At 52.2% G+C, this 21,203-nt stretch overlaps 2 protein-coding genes across 6 annotated transcripts in view; both read right to left on the bottom strand.

The window, feature by feature from the left end:
* TNFRSF25 (TNF receptor superfamily member 25) overlaps window positions 1–7,402 on the bottom strand; it is a 66,771-nt gene extending 59,369 nt beyond the window's left edge. Inside the window, exon 1 of one of the 2 annotated variants that reach the window (XM_040326511.1) lies at window positions 7,307–7,402. In XM_040326511.1, the coding sequence (XP_040182445.1) occupies window positions 7,307–7,354 (48 nt within the window). In that variant the 5' untranslated portion in view covers window positions 7,355–7,402. Of the gene's footprint in view, window positions 1–1,330; window positions 1,685–7,306 lie in introns of those variants that run through there. The other variant, XM_040326512.1, reaches the window with a different exon arrangement.
* Window positions 7,403–10,831: 3,429 nt separating this feature from the next.
* PLEKHG5 (pleckstrin homology and RhoGEF domain containing G5) overlaps window positions 10,832–21,203 on the bottom strand; it is a 207,937-nt gene continuing 197,565 nt past the window's right edge. For all 4 annotated transcript variants that reach the window (XM_040326507.1, XM_040326508.1, XM_040326509.1 and 1 more), the window contains 3 exons: window positions 19,373–19,521; window positions 16,295–17,320; window positions 10,832–13,832 (listed from right to left, as the gene is read on the bottom strand). In XM_040326507.1, coding sequence (XP_040182441.1) covers window positions 13,823–13,832; window positions 16,295–17,320; window positions 19,373–19,521 — 1,185 coding nt within the window. In that variant the 3' untranslated portion in view covers window positions 10,832–13,822. The remainder of the gene's footprint in view (window positions 13,833–16,294; window positions 17,321–19,372; window positions 19,522–21,203) is intronic.

The raw sequence follows: 21,203 nt of genomic DNA, 5'->3' as shown, positions 1-21,203 counted from the left end.
TGTCAGTGGGAGGAATAGTGTCCCATCATTGGTGTCAGTGGGAGGAATAGTGTCCCATCATTGGTGTCAGTGGGAGGAATAGTGTCCCATCATTGGTGTCAGTGGGAGGAATAGTGTCCCATCATTGGTGTCAGTGGGAGGAATAGTGTCCCATCATTGGTGTCAGTGGGAGGAATAGTGTCCCATCATTGGTGTCAGTGGGAGGAATAGTGTCCCATCATTGGTGTCAGTGGGAGGAATAGTGTCCCATCATTGGTGTCAGTGGGAGGAATAGTGTCCCATCATTGGTGTCAGCGGGAGGAATAGTGTCCCATCATTGGTGTCAGTGGGAGGAATAGTGTCCCACCATTGGTGTCAGTGGGAGGAATAGTGTCCCACCATTGGTGTCAGTGGGAGGAATAGTGTCCCATCATTGGTGTCAGTGGGAGGAATAGTGTCCCATCATTGGTGTCAGTGGGAGGAATAGTGTCCCATCATTGGTGTCAGTGGGAGGAATAGTGTCCCATCATTGGTGTCAGCGGGAGGAATAGTGTCCCATCATTGGTGTCAGCGGGAGGAATAGTGTCCCATCATTGGTGTCAGTGGGAGGAATAGTTTCCCACCATTGGTGTCAGTGGGAGGAATAGTGTCCCACCATTGGTGTCAGTGGGAGGAATAGTGTCCCATCATTGGTGTCAGTGGGAGGAATAGTGTCCCATCATTGGTGTCAGTGGGAGGAATAGTGTCCCATCATTGGTGTCAGTGGGAGGAATAGTGTCCCATCATTGGTGTCAGTGGGAGGAATAGTGTCCCATCATTGGTGTCAGTGGAGGAATAGTGTCCCATCATTGGTGTCAGTGGGAGGAATAGTGTCCCATCATTGGTGTCAGTGGGAGGAATAGTGACCCATCATTGGTGTCAGTGGGAGGAATAGTGACCCATCATTGGTGTCAGTGGGAGGAATAGTGACCCATCATTGGTGTCAGTGGGAGGAATAGTGTCCCATCATTGGTGTCAGTGGGAGGAATAGTGTCCCACCATTGGTGTCAGTGGGGGGAATAGTGTCCCATCATTGGCGTCAGTGGGAGGAATAGTGACCCACCATTGGTGTCAGTGGGAGGAATAGTGTCCCATCATTGGTATCAGTGGGGAGGAATAGTGTCCAATCATTGGTGTCAGTGGGGAGGAATAGTGTCCCATCATTGGTGTCCGTGTCAGTCCTTGAGCATAGGGGGGCCCATTGAAATGAACAGGCTGCTCTACACCCGACGCGCGCATGCGCTCAGTTGCACCTCCACAGTACCCTAGTCCCAGACAAACCACATCCAATACATGAAATATCACAACTCACCCAACTCATCAGCAGGAGGAACAAAGTATTCTTCATGGTGATCAGAGATCTATGGAGAGGATCGAGTCATGGATCACCGATCGTTACAGTGTGACGTTCCGAGATCTCCGTCCTCCACACACTGAAACTAAAGACATTGACAGGCACCACTCAAGTCAGCTGCACGTTTTTGGCTGTGCCGGGCCACGCCCCTTGCGCCTGTCATCTAAATCAAAACCCACACTAAGGGGAAGTGCGCTGACATCGATCCTCCGCTCTAACCACAACGCATTTCTGAAAAATGACTTACTACAGGGGAAGAAACGTCCGACATGAAATACTCAATAAACCCGGATGCCTTCTGACTAGCGATAACCATCGACTTACCTGAAATACCGCCGCAGTATTTCACACAAATGTGCTATTTAATATTAGGATTTTACATGAGATGTGTATATATATATATATATATACACACACACACAGTATCTCACAAAAGTAAGTACACCCCTAAAATGACACTTTGTTACAATGCTGTGTAGTGAGTGTACAGCTTGTATAACAGTGTAAATTCCTGGTCCCCGCTTTCCGAGCCCGACGCACTCCTGGTCCCCGCTTTCCGAGCCCGACGCACTCCTGGTCCCCGCTTTCCGAGCCCGACGCACTCCTGGTCCCCGCTTTGAGCCCGACGCACTCCTGGTCCCCGCTTTCCGAGCCCGACGCACTCCTGGTCCCCGCTTTCCGAGCCCGACGCACTCCTGGTCCCCGCTTTGAGCCCGACGCACTCCTGGTCCCCGCTTTCCCGAGCCCGACGCACTCCTGGTCCCTGCTTTCCGGAGCCCGACGCACTCCTGGTCCCTGCTTTCCCGAGCCCGACGCACTCCTGGTCCCCGCTTTCCGAGCCCGACGCACTCCTGGTCCCCGCTTTCCGAGCCCGACGCACTCCTGGTCCCCGCTTTCCGAGCCCGACGCACTCCTGGTCCCCGCTTTCCGAGCCCGACGCACTCCTGATCCCTGCTTTCTGAGCCCGACGCACTCCTAATCCCTGCTTTCTGAGCCCGACGCACTCCTGGTCCCCGCACTCCGGATCCCCGCTTTCCGAGCTCGACGCACTTCGGATCCCCGCTTTCCGAGCCCGACGCACTCCCGGTCCCTTAGATCGTAAATGGGCCGGCGTAAGCATGCGTAATTCAAAGTCGGCCGGTAGGGGGCGTGTTGCATTTAAATGAGGCTTGACCCCATGTAGATGCATGGTCGAACGAACGGCGCATGCTCCGTATCATGTCGTATTCACGCCCAAAGATACGTCGGCTCAATGCCTGTGACGTGAACGTAACTTACGCACAGCCCTATTCGCGTACGACTTCCGCAAACGACGTAAAAAGATACGCTTGTTCTGACGTCCATACCTTGCATGGGCTGCGCCACCTAGAGACCAGCTTTATCTTTACGCCGGTGTATCTCTAACGTAAACGGCGCAACTAATTGCGACGGGCGTACGTACGTTCGTGAATCGGCGTATCTTGCTCATTTACATATTCAACGCGGAAATCAAGGAAGCGCCACCTAGCGGCCAGCGTAATTATTGCACCCCAAGAAACGACGGCGTAGGAGACTTACGCCGCTCGTATCTTAGCCAAATCTATGCGGAACTGATTCTATGAATCAGCCGCATAGATACGCCGGCGGCCATTCGGAATTACGACGGCGTATCTGGAGATACGCTGTTGTAAGTCTTTGTGAATCTGGGCCTATGTGTCAACGGAGCTGCGGCTGCCTGCTGATGCTGAGACTTAGTCGCTTGCTGCAGAAAGAAGAGAGTAGGAACACCAGAGGCTGGTCGCCCCTAGGTAGCAGTGTGCCATAGGCGGCTGCCTTGTTTGCCTAGTGGTAGCACCGACCCCAGTAGTAGATGGAGCCTGCTGGGCCACTCCCACAGCTCTGCTCTCTCTTTCTCCTTATGCAGGATGACTGGTCTTGTCTCCGCCCCTCCTGTAGTTTTCTGTCATGGGTGGAGCCTTCTGGGCCACACCCACAGCTCTGCTCTCTCTTTCTCCTTATGCAGGATGACTGGTCTTGTCTCCGCCCCTCCTGTAGTTTTCTGTCATGGGTGGAGCCTTCTAAGCCCCTCCCACAGCTCTGCTCTCTCTCCTTATGGATGACTGGTCTTGTCTCCGCCCCTCCTGTAGTTTTCTGTCATGGGTGGAGCCTTCTAAGCCCCTCCCACAGCTCTGCTCACTCTCCTTATGGATGACTGGTCTTGTCTCCGCCCCTCCTGTAGTTTTCTGTCATGGGTGGAGCCTTTGAGCCCCTCCCAGAGCTCTGCTCTCTCCTTGTGCAGGGTGACCAGTCTTATTCCGCCTCCTCCTGTAGTTTTCTGTCATGGGTGGAGCCTTCTGAGCCCCTCCCACAGCTCTGCTCTCTCTCCTTATGGATGACTGGTCTTGTCTTCGCCCCTATTGTAGTTTTCTGTAGAGGGTGGAACCTTCTGGGCCACTCCCACAGCTCTGCTCTCTCTTTCTCCTTATGCAGGATGACTGGTCTTGTCTCCGCCCCTCCTGTAGTTTTCCGTCATGGGTGGAGCCCTCTGGGCCACTCCCACAGCTCTGCTCTCTCTCATTATGCAGGATGACTAGTCTTGTCTCCGCCCCTCCTGTAGTTTTCCGTCATGGGTGGAGCCTTCTAAGCCCCTCCCACAGCTCTGCTCTCTCTTTCTCCTTATGCAGGATGACTGGTCTTGTCTCCGCCCCTCCTGTAGTTTTCTGTAATGGGTGGAGCCTTCTGGATCCCTCTAGCTCTGCTATCCGATGATGTCACTGCCACTTTTACAAGGTAATATCTGGGTCTGTAAAGACATTTCATGCTCACAACGTGGATTTATATCCTCCTTTCTGCCTTTTGAAGAATATATTTAAACGGAGCATTTTTTTTATGGACGGGATTCGGCTTCAATAATGTAAAACCCAATAGAGACCTGGGGTGCATTTGATGGGTCTCTGGAGGAGCCTGCGAAGGATCGCACATCAAACATGGGAACACGTCTGATTTGTTTCATAGGTTATGTCTGATTTGTATAATAACTAGGCCACTCGGCTCAGAGTCTCTCGCTTTGCTTGAAAAAAAATAATAAAACTAAATATATCTAAAAAATTTGCATAGAGTGTGACCGCGGCAGAGCAGAGAGCCCAGCGATGATCCCGAGAACATGAAATGTCACTGAAATCTACTCGTCTACGCCAGCGGCGGTGAGGACTCTGAACACCGTGGGCGGGAAGATATCATCACCTAGATAACGTTTCTGCAATTCAGAGTGCAGAAAAAAAAATTATAATGGAAAATTAAATAGAGAGAAAAAAAAAAAAGACTAAAAAGAAAAAAAAGTGACCTGAAAACGTAAAACTTCCTGAGTGAAAGTACAAATACTCGAGGCGTCACAACGCGTCATGTCAACATTCCCGATACTTTATTTTGGGTCGGTGACTCAACAAAGTGGTGAGAGAGATCGGCAACGGGCATGGGCGGAGTCATGTCAGCAAAAAAAAAAAAAAAAATAAATAAATGGGATTTTGCCGCCAAACTGCTGTTTCTGCCGCTTCGGATAAAACGCTCGCTTACGCTCACTGTACCACTTTGGCATGGCAACCCCCTTTTTTTTCAATTTTTTTTAAATTTTATTTGTAAGGGGCCCGGGGGTCGGGTCTACAGGGTGGTGGAGGGGAGATGCCTCCTTGGGGGGCGGGGCGTGTCTACAGGGTGTTGGGGGGGAGATGCCTTCTTGGGGGGCAGGTCGGGTCTACAGGGTGTTGGGGGGGGGGGGGAGATGCCTTCTTGAGGGGTGGGTCGGGTCTACAGGGTGTAGGGGGGAGATGCCTTCTTGGGGGGCAGGTCGGGTCTACAGGGTGTTGGGGGGGGGGGGAGATGCCTTCTTGAGGGGTGGGTCGGGTCTACAGGGTGTTGGGGGGAGATGCCTTCTTGGGGGGAGGCGGGTCGGGTCTACAGGGTGGTGGGGGGGGGAAGATGCCTCCTTGGGGGGGAGGCGGTCGGGTGTACAGGGTGGTGGGGGGGGGGAGATGCCTCCTTGGGGGGAGGCGGGTCAGGTCTACAGGGTGGGGAGATGCCTCCTTGGGGGGAGGCGGGTCGGGTCTACAGGGTGGGGGGGGGGGGGGGGGATGCCTTCTTGAGGGGCGGGTCAGGTCTACAGGGTGGTGGGGGGGGGAGATGCCTACTTGGGGGGGCGGTTTGGGTCTACAGGGTGTTGGGGGGAGATGCCTTCTTGAGGGGCAGGTCAGGTCTACAGGGTGGTGGGGGGGGGGGTGACTCCTTGGGGGGGGGGGGCAGGTTGGGTCTACAAGGTGTTGGGGGGAGATGCCTTCTTGGGGGGCGGGTCTACAGGGTGGGGGGGGGGGAGAGATGCCTTCTTGAGGGGCGGGTCAGGTCTACAGGGTGGTGGGGGGGGGGGGGATGCCTCCTTGGGGGGGCGGTTTGGGTCTACAGGGTGTTGGGGGGAGATGCCTTCTTGAGGGGCAGGTCAGGTCTACAGGGTGGTGGGGGGGGGGTGACTCCTTGGGGGGGGGGGCAGGTTGGGTCTACAAGGTGTTGGGGGGAGATGCCTTCTTGGGGGGCGGGTCTACGTCACCCTGCACTCAAGGTAACTCTTCATCCACACACTTCCCATGGGATGGGCGTCACTCAACCATGAAGACTGAGGACATCTAGTGGCAGAAAAAGATTACTGCAGGAGGCAGCCTCGGATAGGAAGAGGGTAGTGCAGCAATATCACCAGACTTTTGAAAAATGTTCTTTTATTTCTGATTATTGTGTGCCCCCCCCCCCCCCCCATTCCCTTCACACACCTCCAGCTAACACCTGAGGAAATCCCCCCAGACGTATACCAGATGATGAGGAATTCCCCGGGCCTGTACTCGGTGTTCTGTGTTTGAACGACTGGCCAGGTATACAAATGAAATAAATAAGAATCTAACCATTTCCTCCACGTTACATAGCGTTACGCTCCCCAGAACGACTTCCTCTACAAATGGTGCCAAAAAAGAAAGCGAAAAACAGAAACATTTATTTGTTCTATTCTACAACTAAACTCACCAGCAATGACTGGACACTAAACAGCCAGAAGGGCGGCGCTGCTGCGCTTTGTATATTGGGATTCAGAGACCCGGGAAGTATAAAAAAGCCGATAAACACAAAAATCACATAAAATGGAAAAAGCCCAATAAATGAGAACAATCCCCCCGCGTCTTCAGCTGCAATATTCACCTTCTATCCACATTCCAGACTCACCCCACGAGGGAAACATTCACTTTCCAGCAGTGGTGACCCAATCACTTGATATGGAGAGCCTCAAGTGTGCCCCCCAACATAGACAAAGGGCCCCACACAATATTCAATGAATGTAATGCTACAAAAACATGAGGCACTGCAAGGTCGGCAGTTACAATTACTCCCAGTTGAGGCATGATGGGACTTGTAGTTCTGCAACCGCTGAAGCAGGGCCGTCTTAATAGCATCACGGGCCCCTGGGCAAAGTAATGCTCTGGGGCCCCTACAATGATGACAGTGCAGGTAAACAGACATCAAGTAGGTAGGAGGCAGACTGCCTCCCCTGTGTATCTATCACTCTCAGTGCCAAAGTGGGGCCCCCAATTTCGGGGGCTCAAGGACCAGCTGTCTTTGGGGAAAGTGCAGGGGCCCCCCATGCAGCTGGGGCCCCTGGGCAGTGCCCAGGTGTGCCCTCTCATTAAGACAGCCCTGCGCTGGAGGGCCACAGGTTGCCTTCCCCTGGTCTACTACAGGATAGATTTCCTTTGCTGGTCTAAGCAAGCGCACAGAATATGCTTGCAGGGGCCCCCGAGGGCTGCATAGTGCAGGGCCACACATTCCCTCGGGGGGGACCATGACATTCACACACAAGGAAAGCTCTGTACCTAGGGCCGGTACAATACAAACTGATCCTAGTGGAAGAAGCTTCCATTGTCCCCTTACCTGTGTGCTGCTGCAGACTGAACAAGAGAGGTCCCAGGTGGAGGACATAACGATGGTGCAGCCGGGGGAGGGGAGGGGGGTAAAATCTCAGCTGATTCATGATTGGGGATTTCTATCATCAAAAAGGTCATTTATTTCAGTACTTGGTTTGGGCCCCACCAGTATGTACAGCACCCTGCTGGCCCCTCCCACCAGTATGTACAGCGCCCTGCTGGCCCCTCCCACCAGTATGTACAGCACCCTGCTAACCCCTCCCACCAGTATGTACAGCACCCTAACCCCTCCCACCAGTATGTACAGCACCCTAACCCCTCCCACCAGTATGTACAGCACCCTGCTAACCCCTCCCACCAGTATGTACAGCACCCTAACCCCTCCCACCAGTATGTACAGCACCCTAACCCCTCCAACCAGTATGTACAGCACCCTAACCCCTCCAACCAGTATGTACAGCACCCTAACCCCTCCAACCAGTATGTACAGCAACCTGCTAACCCCTCCCACCAGTATGTACAGCACCCTGCCGGCCCCTCCCACCAGTATGTACAGCACCCTGCCGGCCCCTCCCACCAGTATGTACAGCACCCTGCCGGCCCCTCCCACCAGTATGTACAGCACCCTGTTGGCCCCTCCCACCAGTATGTACAGCACCCTGCCGGCCCCTCCCACCAGTATGTACAGCACCCTGCTGGCCCCTCCCACCAGTATGTACAGCACCCTGTCGGTCCCTCCCACCAGTATGTACAGCACCCTAACCCCTCCCACCAGTATGTACAGCACCCTGTCGGTCCCTCCCACCAGTATGTACAGCACCCTAACCCCTCCCACCAGTATGTACAGCACCCTAACCCCTCCAACCAGTATGTACAGCACCCTAACCCCTCCAACCAGTATGTACAGCAACCTGCTAACCCCTCCCACCAGTATGTACAGCACCCTGCCGGCCCCTGCAACCAGTATGTACAGCACCCTGCCGGCCCCTCCCACCAGTATGTACAGCACCCTGTTGGCCCCTCCCACCAGTATGTACAGCACCCTGCCGGCCCCTCCCACCAGCATGTACAGCACCCTGCTGGCCCCTCCCACCAGTATGTACAGCACCCTGTCGGTCCCTCCCACCAGTATGTACAGCACCCTAACCCCTCCAACCAGTATGTACAGCACCCTGCTAACCCCTCCCACCAGTATGTACAGCACCCTGCTAACCCCTCCCACCAGTATGTACAGCACCCTGCTAACCCCTCCCACCAGTATGTACAGCACCCTGCTAACCCCTCCCACCAGTATGTACAGCACTCTGCTAACCCCTCCCACCAGTATGTACAGCACCCTAACCCCTCCAACCAGTATGTACAGCACCCTGCCGTCCCCTCCCACCAGTATGTACAGCACCCTGCTAACCCCTCCCACCAGTATGTACAGCACCCTGCTAACCCCTCCCACCAGTATGTACAGCACCCTGCTAACCCCTCCCACCAGTATGTACAGCACCCTGCTAACCCCTCCCACCAGTATGTACAGCACCCTGCTAACCCCTCCCACCAGTATGTACAGCACCCTGCTAACCCCTCCCACCAGTATGTACAGCACCCTGCTGGCCCCTCCCACCAGTATGTACAGCATCCTAACCCCTCCCACCAGTATGTACAGCATCCTGCCGGCCCCTCCCACCAGTATGTACAGCACCCTGCTAACCCCTCCCACCAGTATGTACAGCGCCCTGCCGGCCCCTCCCACCAGTATGTACAGCACCCTGCTGGCCCCTCCCACCAGTATGTACAGCACCCTGATAACCCCTCCCACCAGTATGTACTGCACCCTGCTAACCCCTCCCACCAGTATGTACAGCACCCTGCTGGCCCCTCCCACCAGTATGTACAGCACCCTGCCGTCCCCTCCCACCAGTATGTACAGCACCCTGCTAACCCCTCCCACCAGTATGTACAGCACCCTGCTGGCCCCTCCCACCAGTATGTACAGCACCCTGCCGTCCCCTCCCACCAGTATGTACAGCACCCTGCTAACCCCTCCCACCAGTATGTACAGCATCCTTCTGGCCCCTCCCACCAGTATGTACAGCACCCTGCTAACCCCTCCCACCAGTATGTACAGCATCCTTCTGGCCCCTCCCACCAGTATGTACAGCACCCTGCTAACCCCTCCCACCAGTATGTACAGCACCCTGCTGGCCCCTCCCACCAGTATGTACAGCACTCTGCTAACCCCTCCCATCAGTATGTACAGCACCCTGCTAACCCCTCCCACCAGTATGTACAGCCCCCTTCTGGCCCCTCCCACCAGTATGTACAGCACCCTGCTAACCCCTCCCACCAGTATGTACAGCACCCTGCCAACCCCTCCCACCAGTATGTACAGCACCCTGCTGGCCCCTCCCACCAGTATGTACAGCGCCCTGCTGGCCCCTCCCACCAGTATGTACAGCACCCTGCTAACCCCTCCCACCAGTATGTACAGCACCCTGCTAACCCCTCCCACCAGTATGTACAGCACCCTGCTGGCCCCTCCCACCAGTATGTACAGCACCCTGCTAACCCCTCCCACCAGTATGTACAGCACCCTGCTGGCCCCTCCCACCAGTATGTACAGCACCCTGCTGGCCCCTCCCACCAGTATGTACAGCGCCCTGCTTGCCCCTCCCACCAGTATGTACAGCACCCTGCTAACCCCTCCCACCAGTATGTACAGCACCCTGCTAACCCCTCCCACCAGTATGTACAGCACCCTGCTAACCCTCCCACCAGTATGTACAGCACCCTGCTAACCCCTCCCACCAGTATGTACAGCACCCTGCTAACCCCTCCCACCAGTATGTACAGCACCCTGCTGGCCCCTCCCACCAGTATGTACAGCACCCTGCTGGCCCCTCCCACCAGTATGTACAGCACCCTGCTGGCCCCTCCCACCAGTATGTACAGCACAGGGACCAGAATAATAAGCGCAATAAACATTCGTAGAGGTTTTTTGAATTAATATTTTTATTTCCAAATTATTAGGAAAACTCTTTTCCACTTTTTTACAAAAAAAATGATACAAGTTTAAGGAACTAATGAATGCTTAATAAATAAAAAAAGAGAGAGAGGGGTGAAATATAATAAAATAAAAACGCGCCCGGCTCGCCCGCAAAGCGTCGCCGGCTTCCTGCAGACAGAATACAAAGTAACATTATAATGTACAACAAGAACAAAAATTAGGACATCTTCGTTAAATCTTATTCGCCGCCTACAGGCGATGGGCGTGGCCAAAAATCCAGCCCAATCACTAGGTTGTGATGTCACTGAATTCTTTGGAGCCGATAGGCTGCGTTCGGCATGGCCCATCCCCCTCCCCGCCCCCCCATCGCACGTAGGCCTGCTTGGGAGGAAAATAAAAGGAGAAGGGGAAGAAGGAGACGACTCGGAGAAGAGAGAAAATGTTTAACGGAAGAGACATGCGGAGATAATACGGTAATATTCCTGTACAGGTAGCTCATTAATAATTCCACAGGGAACGTTTAGCGAATATATATCTTTTTTTTTTTTTTTTTTTACAAATAAAGTGCCCTTCGAACGTTTAAATAAAGTCACAAAAAAAAAAAAGATTAGTTCAACAAATATTTTCAAGAAGAAAAAAAAAATAAAGAAATAATTTAAAATGTTGGCAAGCACCGTGTCCGGGGGTGGGGGAGGGGTAATACTGTCACTGTGCGCTTACAAAAAAAATAAATAAAAATGGCCGCCTAGCGCACCTGGGCTGCTGTGGGGACAGAACAAGGCATGCCGGGATGTTCTGAAGTCCTATAAATCGTATCCATAAATCTATACGTGTATAAAACGTTCGCTGTGCGAATCGGGCCAAAAAATTGCTGTATTTCCTCTATTATGTTTCATTCACGTATCACCATCGCCACCTAGTGGTCATAATGCTAAAATAAGAAAAATATATATATATTGTGGCCACTAGATGGCGCTGATATAGAGTTCACACATACCGGTAAGTATGGCAATTTTACCTCCGATTGTGGAAATGTTTTGACACATCCGCACATCGAACGTTTTATACATAGCCCCCCCCCCCCCCAGGCCCTGGTCAGCATAGCAAAGGCGGGGTGTTGAGTAAACATCGCAACCAGCGTCTTGTATATAGGGCGCCATTTCTGGGCGCAATCACACATGCAGGCCCGATCCTGTACACTGCTATGGTGTAAAAAAGGAAGGGATTGACGGCCCTGTGTCCGCCATGTTTGTTTAGCCTCAAGGGGGGTTTCAAATAACCATAAAAGTCTATAGGGAAGCAAGAGCCACTTGAAGCTGGTCAGGAGTAGTGATGAACTAAGGTTCCAAACCAATAGGATTGGCAGGATGCCGGTCTAAACAGCGGCAGTCGTGGCGTTCCCCCCGCCAGGCAGGTGTAATAAAGGGGCAGGAATGCTTGTGATACCATTGACCCAACATGGCCATATCTGGTCAATGGTGTTGTCCAAGTATGACCAGGTGGTCATATTGAGATAAAGACATCAGTCAGCCAAATGGACCAGTTGGTGCCACCATTGCCCTAACATGGCCATATCTGGTCAATGGCGTTGTCCAATGGGGTGGAGAATTCACAGCCAATGGGGCCAGGTGGTGACACTATTGACCCAATATGGCCATATCTGGTCAATGGCGTTGTCCAAGTATGACCAGCTGGTAATATTGAGATAAAGACATCAGCCAGCATCCTCATCCCTTCGTTACGGGCATCTCAGGGGCGGAGAATTCTGTGGCTGCAGCTGATTGGGCCAGCTGGTAACACCACTGGCCTAACATGGCCGCATGGCCTTATCTGGTCAATGGGGTTGTCCAAGTATGGCCATGTGGATAATGACATGAGCCAGCATCCCCGCCCCTTGGTTATGTGCGGCAGCAGGGCAGCTGGTGACAGCATTGACCTATTATGGTCACATGGCCATATCTGGTCAATGGCATCGCTCAACTATGGCCATATTTGGATAATGACTTCAGCCACCACCCTTGCCCCTTTGTTACGTGCAGCTGCCGGGTGGAGAACTCCATGGCCGCAGCTGGATGGGCCAGCGGCACCGATATCATTTGACGCCTGGGTTTGGGCCAACTTCAGATCAAAAAGAGGTCCATGAATTCTAAAGCGCTCGTTCACGTGGACATGGAGGCCCAATCAGTGGTGGTCAGCAGGCCGGTACTTATCAATGGACGCAACCGTAAAGGGGTGGATTCCCATGGTCCCTCTGCTTGCTGTATGGGCCTTCGTGCCCATGTGAAGAAGACCTAAATGGTATCAGAAGCTTCTCAAACCAATGCCGTTGACACAAGCCCAAAAGGCCGTTAAGGTCCCATTTACAGTTGCGTGGCACCAATACGTTGTTACACGCCAACTCGCTTTGTATGCTGCCAGTGCACCCAAACTTCCCAAAAAGACCATTGACTATTTTTGTAGGGCACATCACAATGCAAGTACGTTGGGGTGCCATTGAGAATAAATGGGCACCCCCCCCAATATGGTAACGCCCCTTGCCCATGCGTTACCGCAACGTGGGAGTGCTAATAGACGATTCCTTCTGCCCTCAGGGTAGTAGAACAACTCAAGCGAGGGTTGGCAGTATGTGCCTACTGGTCCACCGGGATACCTGCCCCCTCCGTGACCCAACCATGCCTTCTATCCCCACCCAACCCAACGAGGGGCTTTAAATAGTCGCTATGGGCAACACAGCCAGTTCTTCTTTCAGATACTTTGCTAAGAGGCTTTGTATGTGTAATAAAAAATGTTTTCACTTGCTTAAACCCCATCCGGCAACATCCCTGGATGCCGACAATTGGGCGCCAGGTGACGCCGCCAAGTCGTAACGCCACCCTACATCTATAGGAGAGTCACCCCCAGACTTTGGTCACATACAGAAGCTTTCTGAAGAAGAGCAGAAGCTCCAACGGAAGAAAATAAATCTCTACTCTTCCCAACGCCTCAGGAAACGCCCCTTTCTGGGGCGCGAATTATACTTGCGCTAAGAGACAAAATGGCGGCAGTGACGTAGCGGCAGTGCTCAAAAAATATGGAAAGGGACTCAGGATTAAAAGGACAGGTGCGGGAGGGTTTCCAAGTCCAGGCATAGATCTCAGGATCCTTCCGGAAAGTTCCGGTCCGTCGACTGGCTGAAATTTTCCGACATTTTATGCCGCGACCGTTTTTTTTTTTCCTCTTCGGAGTTTTTTATTTTAACATTTTTTCATTATTGCTCAAAGTGCAAACGTAAGTTCAGTTCATAGTTTTGGGGGGATTGATAAAGTTTTCCAAAAAAAAAAACGTTTGGAAGAATCCAGTTGCTTTGCCACTCGCGTGTCGCTGCGTTTCGGGGGAGGTGGCGGGACGGGAGGTTCCTCCGGAAGAAGCCATCTTGAATTGATTGTCGCCATGAGAAGCCTCGTAAACATCCGCCTGGTGAATGCCGTCTTATTATTTACACCTTTCTCCCGGTATTGCTGGTAGGCGTGGGTCAGATCAGCGTCATTAAACCTCACTGGAAGAAAAAATAAATCAATCGATGTCAAGTAACAAAAAATTGTAACAAAATAACAAAAAGTTTCTCAAAGGTTCAAATCAGGAGACTCCAAACTTTACAAAATTAAGTCCTTCAGACTTTAGGGCAAGTAGAAGATTCCCCAATGTCAGTGAGAGGAATAGTGTCCCATCATTGGTGTCAGTGGGAGGAATAGTGTCCCATCATTGGTGTCAGTGGGAGGAATAGTGTCCCATCATTGGTGTCAGTGGGAGGAATAGTGTCCCATCATTGGTGTCAGTGGGAGAAATAGTGTCCCATCATTGGTGTCAGTGGGAGGAATAGTGTCCCATCATTGATATCAGTGGGAGGAATAGTGTCCCATCATTGGTGTCAGTGGGAGGAATAAAGTCCTATCATTGGTACCAGTGGGAGGAATAGTGTCCCATCATTGGTATCAGTGGGAGGAATAGTGTCCCATCATTGGTGTCAGTGGGAGGAATAGTGTCCCATCATTGGTATCAGTAGGAGGAATAGTGTCCCATCATTGGTGTCAGTGGGAGGAATAGTGTCCCATCATTGGTGTCAGTGGGAGGAATAGTGTCCCATCATTGGTATCAGTAGGAGGAATAGTGTCCCATCATTGGTGTCAGTGGGAGGAATAGTGTCCCATCATTGGTGTCAGTGGGAGGAATAGTGTCCCATCATTGGTGTCAGTGGGAGGAATAGTGCCCCATCATTGGTGTCAGTGGGAGGAATAGAGTGATATAACACCCATTCCCTGATGCTTGGATTTGCCAGTAAGAATGTTGCGTCTGTAGAAGGGCGTTTCTGTGGATTGCTGGGAAAATGCACAAATGTAATAATTTCTGTACAGCGACTCCTCGTTTCTACAACTGACCCCCCCCCCCCCCCCATTGTGTTCAGACTGTATAATTATATCAGCAGGAGTCACAACTCCGCCCCCTAGAAGAAATCAGGGGGGGGGGGACTGGGTGACCAACTGAACACCTTAAAGTACAACTGAAGGCATGACTTTGCAATGCGACTTTATGGGGGAGATTTACGAAGGCTGGAGAGTGCAGAATCCGGTGCAGCCGTTCATGGCGGCCAATCAGCGTCTAACTTCAAGCTTGTTCAATGAAGCTTTGCCAATAAAAGCTGGAAGCTGATTGGCTCCCATGCAGAGCTGCACCAGGATTTTTGCACCCTTTAGTTTTAGTAAATGAACCCCTATGTGTCCGAAGTCGCATGACAAGTCGCACCGGTGTGAATGGAGCCTAAATGTAGACGTGCTTCCCTGGGCACTGTTGTATCATGTGAGGTGAGAGGGGGTGCCACAAGGAGATTGAGGGGAGGTGATTTGTGTTGGAAGGGGGGATTTAGGGGGAGGAATGCTAAGAGAGGCGATTTGGGGGGTTTGTGTTGGGAGGGGGGGGGGAGAAGATTTGCACTATGAGGCGGAATTTGTCTTGGGGGGGGGGGGGGGAGAAGATTTGCACTATGAGGGGGAATTTGTGTTGGGGGGGAGAAGATTTGCACTATGAGGGGGAATTTGTGTTGGGAGGGGGTGGAGAGAAGATTTACACTATGAGGGTGAATTTGTGTTGGGGGGGGGGGAGAAGATTTGCACTATGAGGGGGAATTAGTGTTGGGGGGGGGGAGATTTGCACTTACTATGAGGGGGAATTTGTGTTGGGAGGGGGGAATTTGCACTATGAGGGGGAATTTGTGTTGGGAGGGAAGATTTGCACTATGAGGGGGAATTTGTGTTGGGAGGGAAGATTTGCACTATGAGGGGGAATTTGTGTTGGGAGGGGGGGGTGAGAAGATTTGCACCATGAGGAGGAATTTGTGTTGGGAGGGGGGGGGAAGATTTGCACTATGAGGTGGGAATTTGTGTTGGGAGGGGGGGTGGGGGGGAGAAGACTTGCACTATGAGGTGGAAATTTGTGTTGGGAGGGGGGAAAGAATTGCACTATGAGGTGGGAATGTGTGTTGGGAAGGGGGGTGGGGGGGGGGAAGATTTGTACTATGAGGGGATATATGTAAGGGGGGGATTTGAGGGAAATTTGTGCTGGGGGGGCGCAGATTGGAACGTTCTCCCAGTGCTCTAGGTGACCTTGTTCTGGCACTGCCTCTAACCCTCCCCCGCTCTGTTCAAAACGAAATAAAATGTTGTCTGGATGTGAACCTTAACCTTTTGCCGCCCACGTAACGCGTTTTTGCGTCCATGGGCGGCGAGGTTCCTGTTCTGGGAGCACACTCCCAGCACGGTGACTGAGCCGTAATAGACAGCCAAGGATTAGCACCTGGTGGGATGGGCTCCCGATCATGTGACCACCCTGACAGCCAATCACAGTGGTCACGTGACCAGGCAGTCCTTCCCGCCCCTGAGGTGCAAAGACCAATTAAAAAGGGATGCTGGGAAAGGGGTGGAGCTAGACATATAAACTATAAAAGGAAGATCTGTAGACACTTACGAGGCGGTCAAAGTGGAATTCAGAAGTAAAGTGGTTCTTATCCTGTAAAGCTGGGCCAGGGTAAGTTTCCTGTGCTGCCCCGACTGAGCATCCGACATCGTACTCTTGGCACAGCCAGGAGCGCTAGCATTGTCCAGTTCAATGTCCTCGCCACACTGTTCGGGTAAAGAGCCGCCGTACACGTGGGACTCCGGGTCGAACTCAAACTCCGGGAGAGAGTCCAGCTGGTCAGACAGCGGGTCTGTTAGCTTCTCGTCATCTTTGGAGAACCTCGCCTCGCCCGAGTCGGAAAGGTCCGAGGAGCTGCTGCTGCAGCTGCTTAGGTTGACCACTTGCACCCTGGTGCAGTCCGACTGGGACCTGGGCTTTACCAAGTGTTCCTCGACGTCCTTCGACGAACGTTCCACCAAGCTAGTCCTTTTGGCAAAATGCCAACCGCTGCCGTCGGCGTGGCCGTTGGACTCCATAAAATGTTCTGGTCCCGGGGACATAAAAAGTTCGCACAGGCTTTTGCTTTGGGAAAGTTGGGTTTCGTCGTCGTTGTCGGCGTGGTCGGTGGGGCCGACGGACACCAGGTGGAGGAGACTGGCTTCTGACTTGGATTTCAGGACCTTGGACTTGCACGGCAAGAGCTGGACCGGGGTTCGCCGCTTGAGCTTCGGGGACGAATTAGAACGCTGGGAACTCACCGACTCCCGCTCTTCTTCTGTCAGTTCTTGTTGTTGGCGCTCCACAAACTCCTCCAGCGAGGTGGGGGAGAGGGTCCCGTAGGCGCTGTCGATGGAGGAGGACCTACACCCGTTGGGCTCCAGTGTCAGGTAGTTGGAATCCCCCGATGGACTCGCCTCCGATGTCTCCATACTTTCGAACATCTCTCTGGTGGGCGTCAAGGAGGATGCCGTGGTGCTAATGGAGGTCTCGTCAGACTGGGAGCCGAATGGGCCTTGTTCGGCCTCGGGGGAAGAGAGGTCCTCACTGGCGTCCACCACCACTACCGAGATGGTTTCTGTGGAGCTGTCTGAAGGACTGAAAGAAAAAATGATAAACTATTAATGTGCCAAGATAGAGATTCGCCCTCAAAATTGGCCAAGAAAACCAACGAAGCATCAATTTATCGACAAAATAACTGCAAATAACTAGATCTCTTCTCTTGGGCCCGACGAGTGACTGTAAACCTCAGACATGAAATATGAACAAAGCACATCCCTCTACAGTGTGTACTTCTCTCAATCCAGAGCACTAAGTGTAATTTCTTTCTCCTGCCTCGTTCCTCTGCTATATGCAAGAGTCACACCAGTGACACCAAGATAAGGTGACAGGAGAGGGAGCTTCAGCATGCAAATAGAAATGGTTAACGTGTTTCAGCCTATAAGGCCTTAGTCATAAGCATAATTTATGACTAAGGCCTTATAGGCCAAAACGCGTCAACCATTCCTATTTGCGTTTGTCCACTGTGGCTTGTTAATAAACACTACACATTTTTAAGAGCAACGACCCAAGAGCGGGTCATCTTTTTTTCATTACTCTACTCAGCCAGCGACTGTGGATCGAGCACCCGGGAACCTTGCTTTCTATGTCATGTATGGGTAGCAGCACCTACTTTTTTGTTTATATTCTCAGCTCCAGCACGCAGCCTGTGATTGACAGCCCAAGCTCTGTTGCTGTGTGAATGGGGTAGGGTTGCTGTTGCTGTTGAGGGTCTCAACAACTGAGCCATGGCCCACTGCCAGGTTATGGCCTCCCTGATCCCGGACATTGAGGTAGCTGCAGAGCCACTAACCTTCTATATTACCACCTAACCTCCCATAGTGGCCTGCAGTGCTCCCAGGCCTGGCCAGGCAATGCCCCCTAAGAGCCCTCAGTCCATGCAATGCCCCTCAACCTCTCATAGTGCCACTAGGCCTCCCAAGAGCCCTCAGTCCCTACAGTGCCCCTCAACCTCCCATAGTCACCCGCAGTGCCTCTCAACCTCTCATGGTGCCACCAGGCCTCCCAAGAGCCCTCAGTCCCTACAGTGCCCCTCAACCTCCCATAGTCACCCGCAGTGCCTCTCAACCCCTCATGGTCCCACCAGGCCTCCCAAGAGCCCTCAGTCCCTACAGTGCCCCTCAACCTCACATAGTCACCCGCAGTGCCTCTCAACCTCTCGTGGTGCCACCAGGCCTCCCAAGAGCCCTCAGTCCCTACAGTGCCCCTAAACGTTCCATAGTGTCCTGCAGTGTCCCTAGACCTCTCATAGTTCCACCAGGTCCCCTAACAGCCCCGCAGTTCCTACAGTGCCCCTCAATCTCACATAGTCACCCGCAGTGCCTCTCAACCTCTCATGGTCCCACCAGGCCTCCTAAGAGCCCTCAGTCCCTACAGTGCCCCTCAACCTCCCATAGTCACCCACAGTGCCTCTCAACCTCTCATGGTCCCACCAGGCCTCCCAAGAGCCCTCAGTCCCTACAGTGCCTCTCAACCTCACATAGTCACCCGCAGTGCCTCTCAACCTCTCATGGTGCCACCAGACCTCCCAAGAGCCCTCAGTCCCTACAGTGCCCCTCAACCTCCCATAGTGGTCTGCAGTGCCCCTTGACCTCTCATGGTGTCACCATGCCCCCTAAGAGCCCTCAGTCACTACAGTGGCCCTTAATCTCACAGTCACCCGCAGTGCCTCTCAACCTCTAATGGTGTCATCAGGCCTTCTAAGAGTTCCAGTCCCTACAGTGCCCCTCAACCTTACATAGTGGCCCTCAGTGCCTCTCAACCTCTCATTGTGCCACCAGGACTCCTAAGAGCCCTCAGTCACTACAGTACCCCCTCAACCTCCCACAGTGGCCTGCAGTTCCCCTTGACCTCTCATGGTGCCACCAGGCCCCCTAAGAGCCCTCAGCCTCTACAGCGCCACCCTTTGACCTCCCATTGGCTGGAGTAAAGCTGGCCATACACACAGTTTCATTTTAGGAACATTTGCTTTTAATCAACATTTGTAAAGTCAAGGAATGTACTGAGATCCTTCGTACGAAACTCTACTGGCCAGCTTGGGGCTTTGAAGGCCATTTGCTATATGACTGTAGGGCAGGAATAAGGTTTTACCTGCGTGGGATATCAGTGCTGCTTCGCCGTAGAATGGTCGGTGAGCTGGGCGTGGAGGTCCCGCTTTCCATATCCTCCTCCTCTTCCGGAAGGTGAGACACTTGTTGCTGGCTTTGCACATGCTCTTGACGTAATCGTTGCAAGAGGTTCTAGGGAGACAAAGCCGTATGTACTTAGGAGATTGCAAAACCATTCGTGTGTATTTAATACTGAAGTGGACAAAAACATGGACTCCTCAGAATCCTCGTGTGCTAATATCTAATTGACTGTTATGGATCAGGACTCTCTAAGAAACAAATACAGCATTTGGCCACTAGATGGGGCTAATTATTATAGAAAAAAAAGGATACTCTGCGCCATCTAGTGACCAAATGTGGTAGCTTCTGTTTTAAATCAATAAAAAACATTTGACCAGCACAGGAAATAGTTTAATAAATGTTGTTATCCCATTTGCACCAAACACATGTGCATGCAATCTTTACTAAGTCAATTGCTATGTATTTTTTTTTTCCCCTTACATCTTTTTTTTTACATTGTTTTATCTAGTTGAGTAAGACTAAAGAACTGTGCAGAGGGGACAGAATAGGCAACAGTGCCATCATCAGGCTGTAACTGGTATATGCACATCAGGCTTTTGAGGTTTAACCCTTTCATGACTAAGACTATTTCTGACATTTGGGCCTAGATTCACGTAGGGCGGCGCAAGTGTGGGCGGGCGTAGCGTATCGTATTTACGATACTCCGCCGCAACTTAGAGAGGCAAGTGCTGTATTCACAAAGCACTTGCGTCCTAAGTTATGGTGGCGTAGCGTAAATGTGCCGGCGTAAGCGCGTCTAATTCAAATTGTGACGAGGTGGGCGTGTTTTATGCTAATGAATCGTGACCCGATGTGATTGACGTTTTGAACGAACGGCGCATGCGCCGTCCGTGGACGTATCCCAGTGCGCATGAGTCGGATAGAATGCCTAAGATACGTCGAACACTTCCTACGACGTGAACGTAACTTACGCACAGCCCTATTCGCGTACGACTTACGCAAACGACGTAAAAAGATACGCTTGTTCCAACGTCCATACTTTGCATGGGCTGCGTCATCCTAGAGACCTGCTTTATCTTTACGCCGGCGTAAGTCTTACGTAAACGGCGTAACTAAATGCGATGGGCGCACGTACATTCGTGAATCGGCGTATCTAGCTCGTTTGCATATTCGACGCAGAAATCAACTGAAGCGCCACCTAGCGGCCAGCGTAAATATGCACCCAAGATACGACGGCGTAGGAGACTTACGCCGCTCGTATCTTGGCTAAATTTAAGCGTATCTGGTTTCCAGAATACGCTTAAATATACGCCGGCGCAAATTCGGACTTACGACGGCGTATCTACTGATACGCCGTCGTAAATCTTTAAGAATCTGGCCCTTGGTGTTTACACATTAAAATCCGTATTTTTTGCTAGAAAATTACTTAGAACCCCCAAACATTATATTATTATTTTTTTTAGCAGAGAATCTAGAGCAGAGGTGTCAAACTGGTGGCCCTCCAGCTGTTGTGGAACTACAAATCCCATGAGGCTTTGCAAGGCTGACAGTTACAAGCATGACTCCCACAGGCATGATGGGACTTGTAGTTTCACAGCTGGCGGGCCACCAGTTTGACATCCCTGATCTAGAGAATAAAATGGCGATTGTTACAATATTTTATGTCACACGGTATTTGCGCAGCAGTGTTTTAACTACTTGCCGACCAGCCGCCGCAGTTACACGGCAGCAGGTCGGCTCCCCTGCACGAGAGTCCATAGCTATACGTCGGGCTCTCGAAGCGGCCACTAGGG

This window comes from Rana temporaria, chromosome 10, assembly GCF_905171775.1.
Source record: "Rana temporaria chromosome 10, aRanTem1.1, whole genome shotgun sequence".
In the NCBI taxonomy this organism is placed as follows: Eukaryota; Metazoa; Chordata; class Amphibia; order Anura; family Ranidae; genus Rana; species Rana temporaria.
This window is presented reverse-complemented; position numbering and strand designations above follow the sequence as displayed.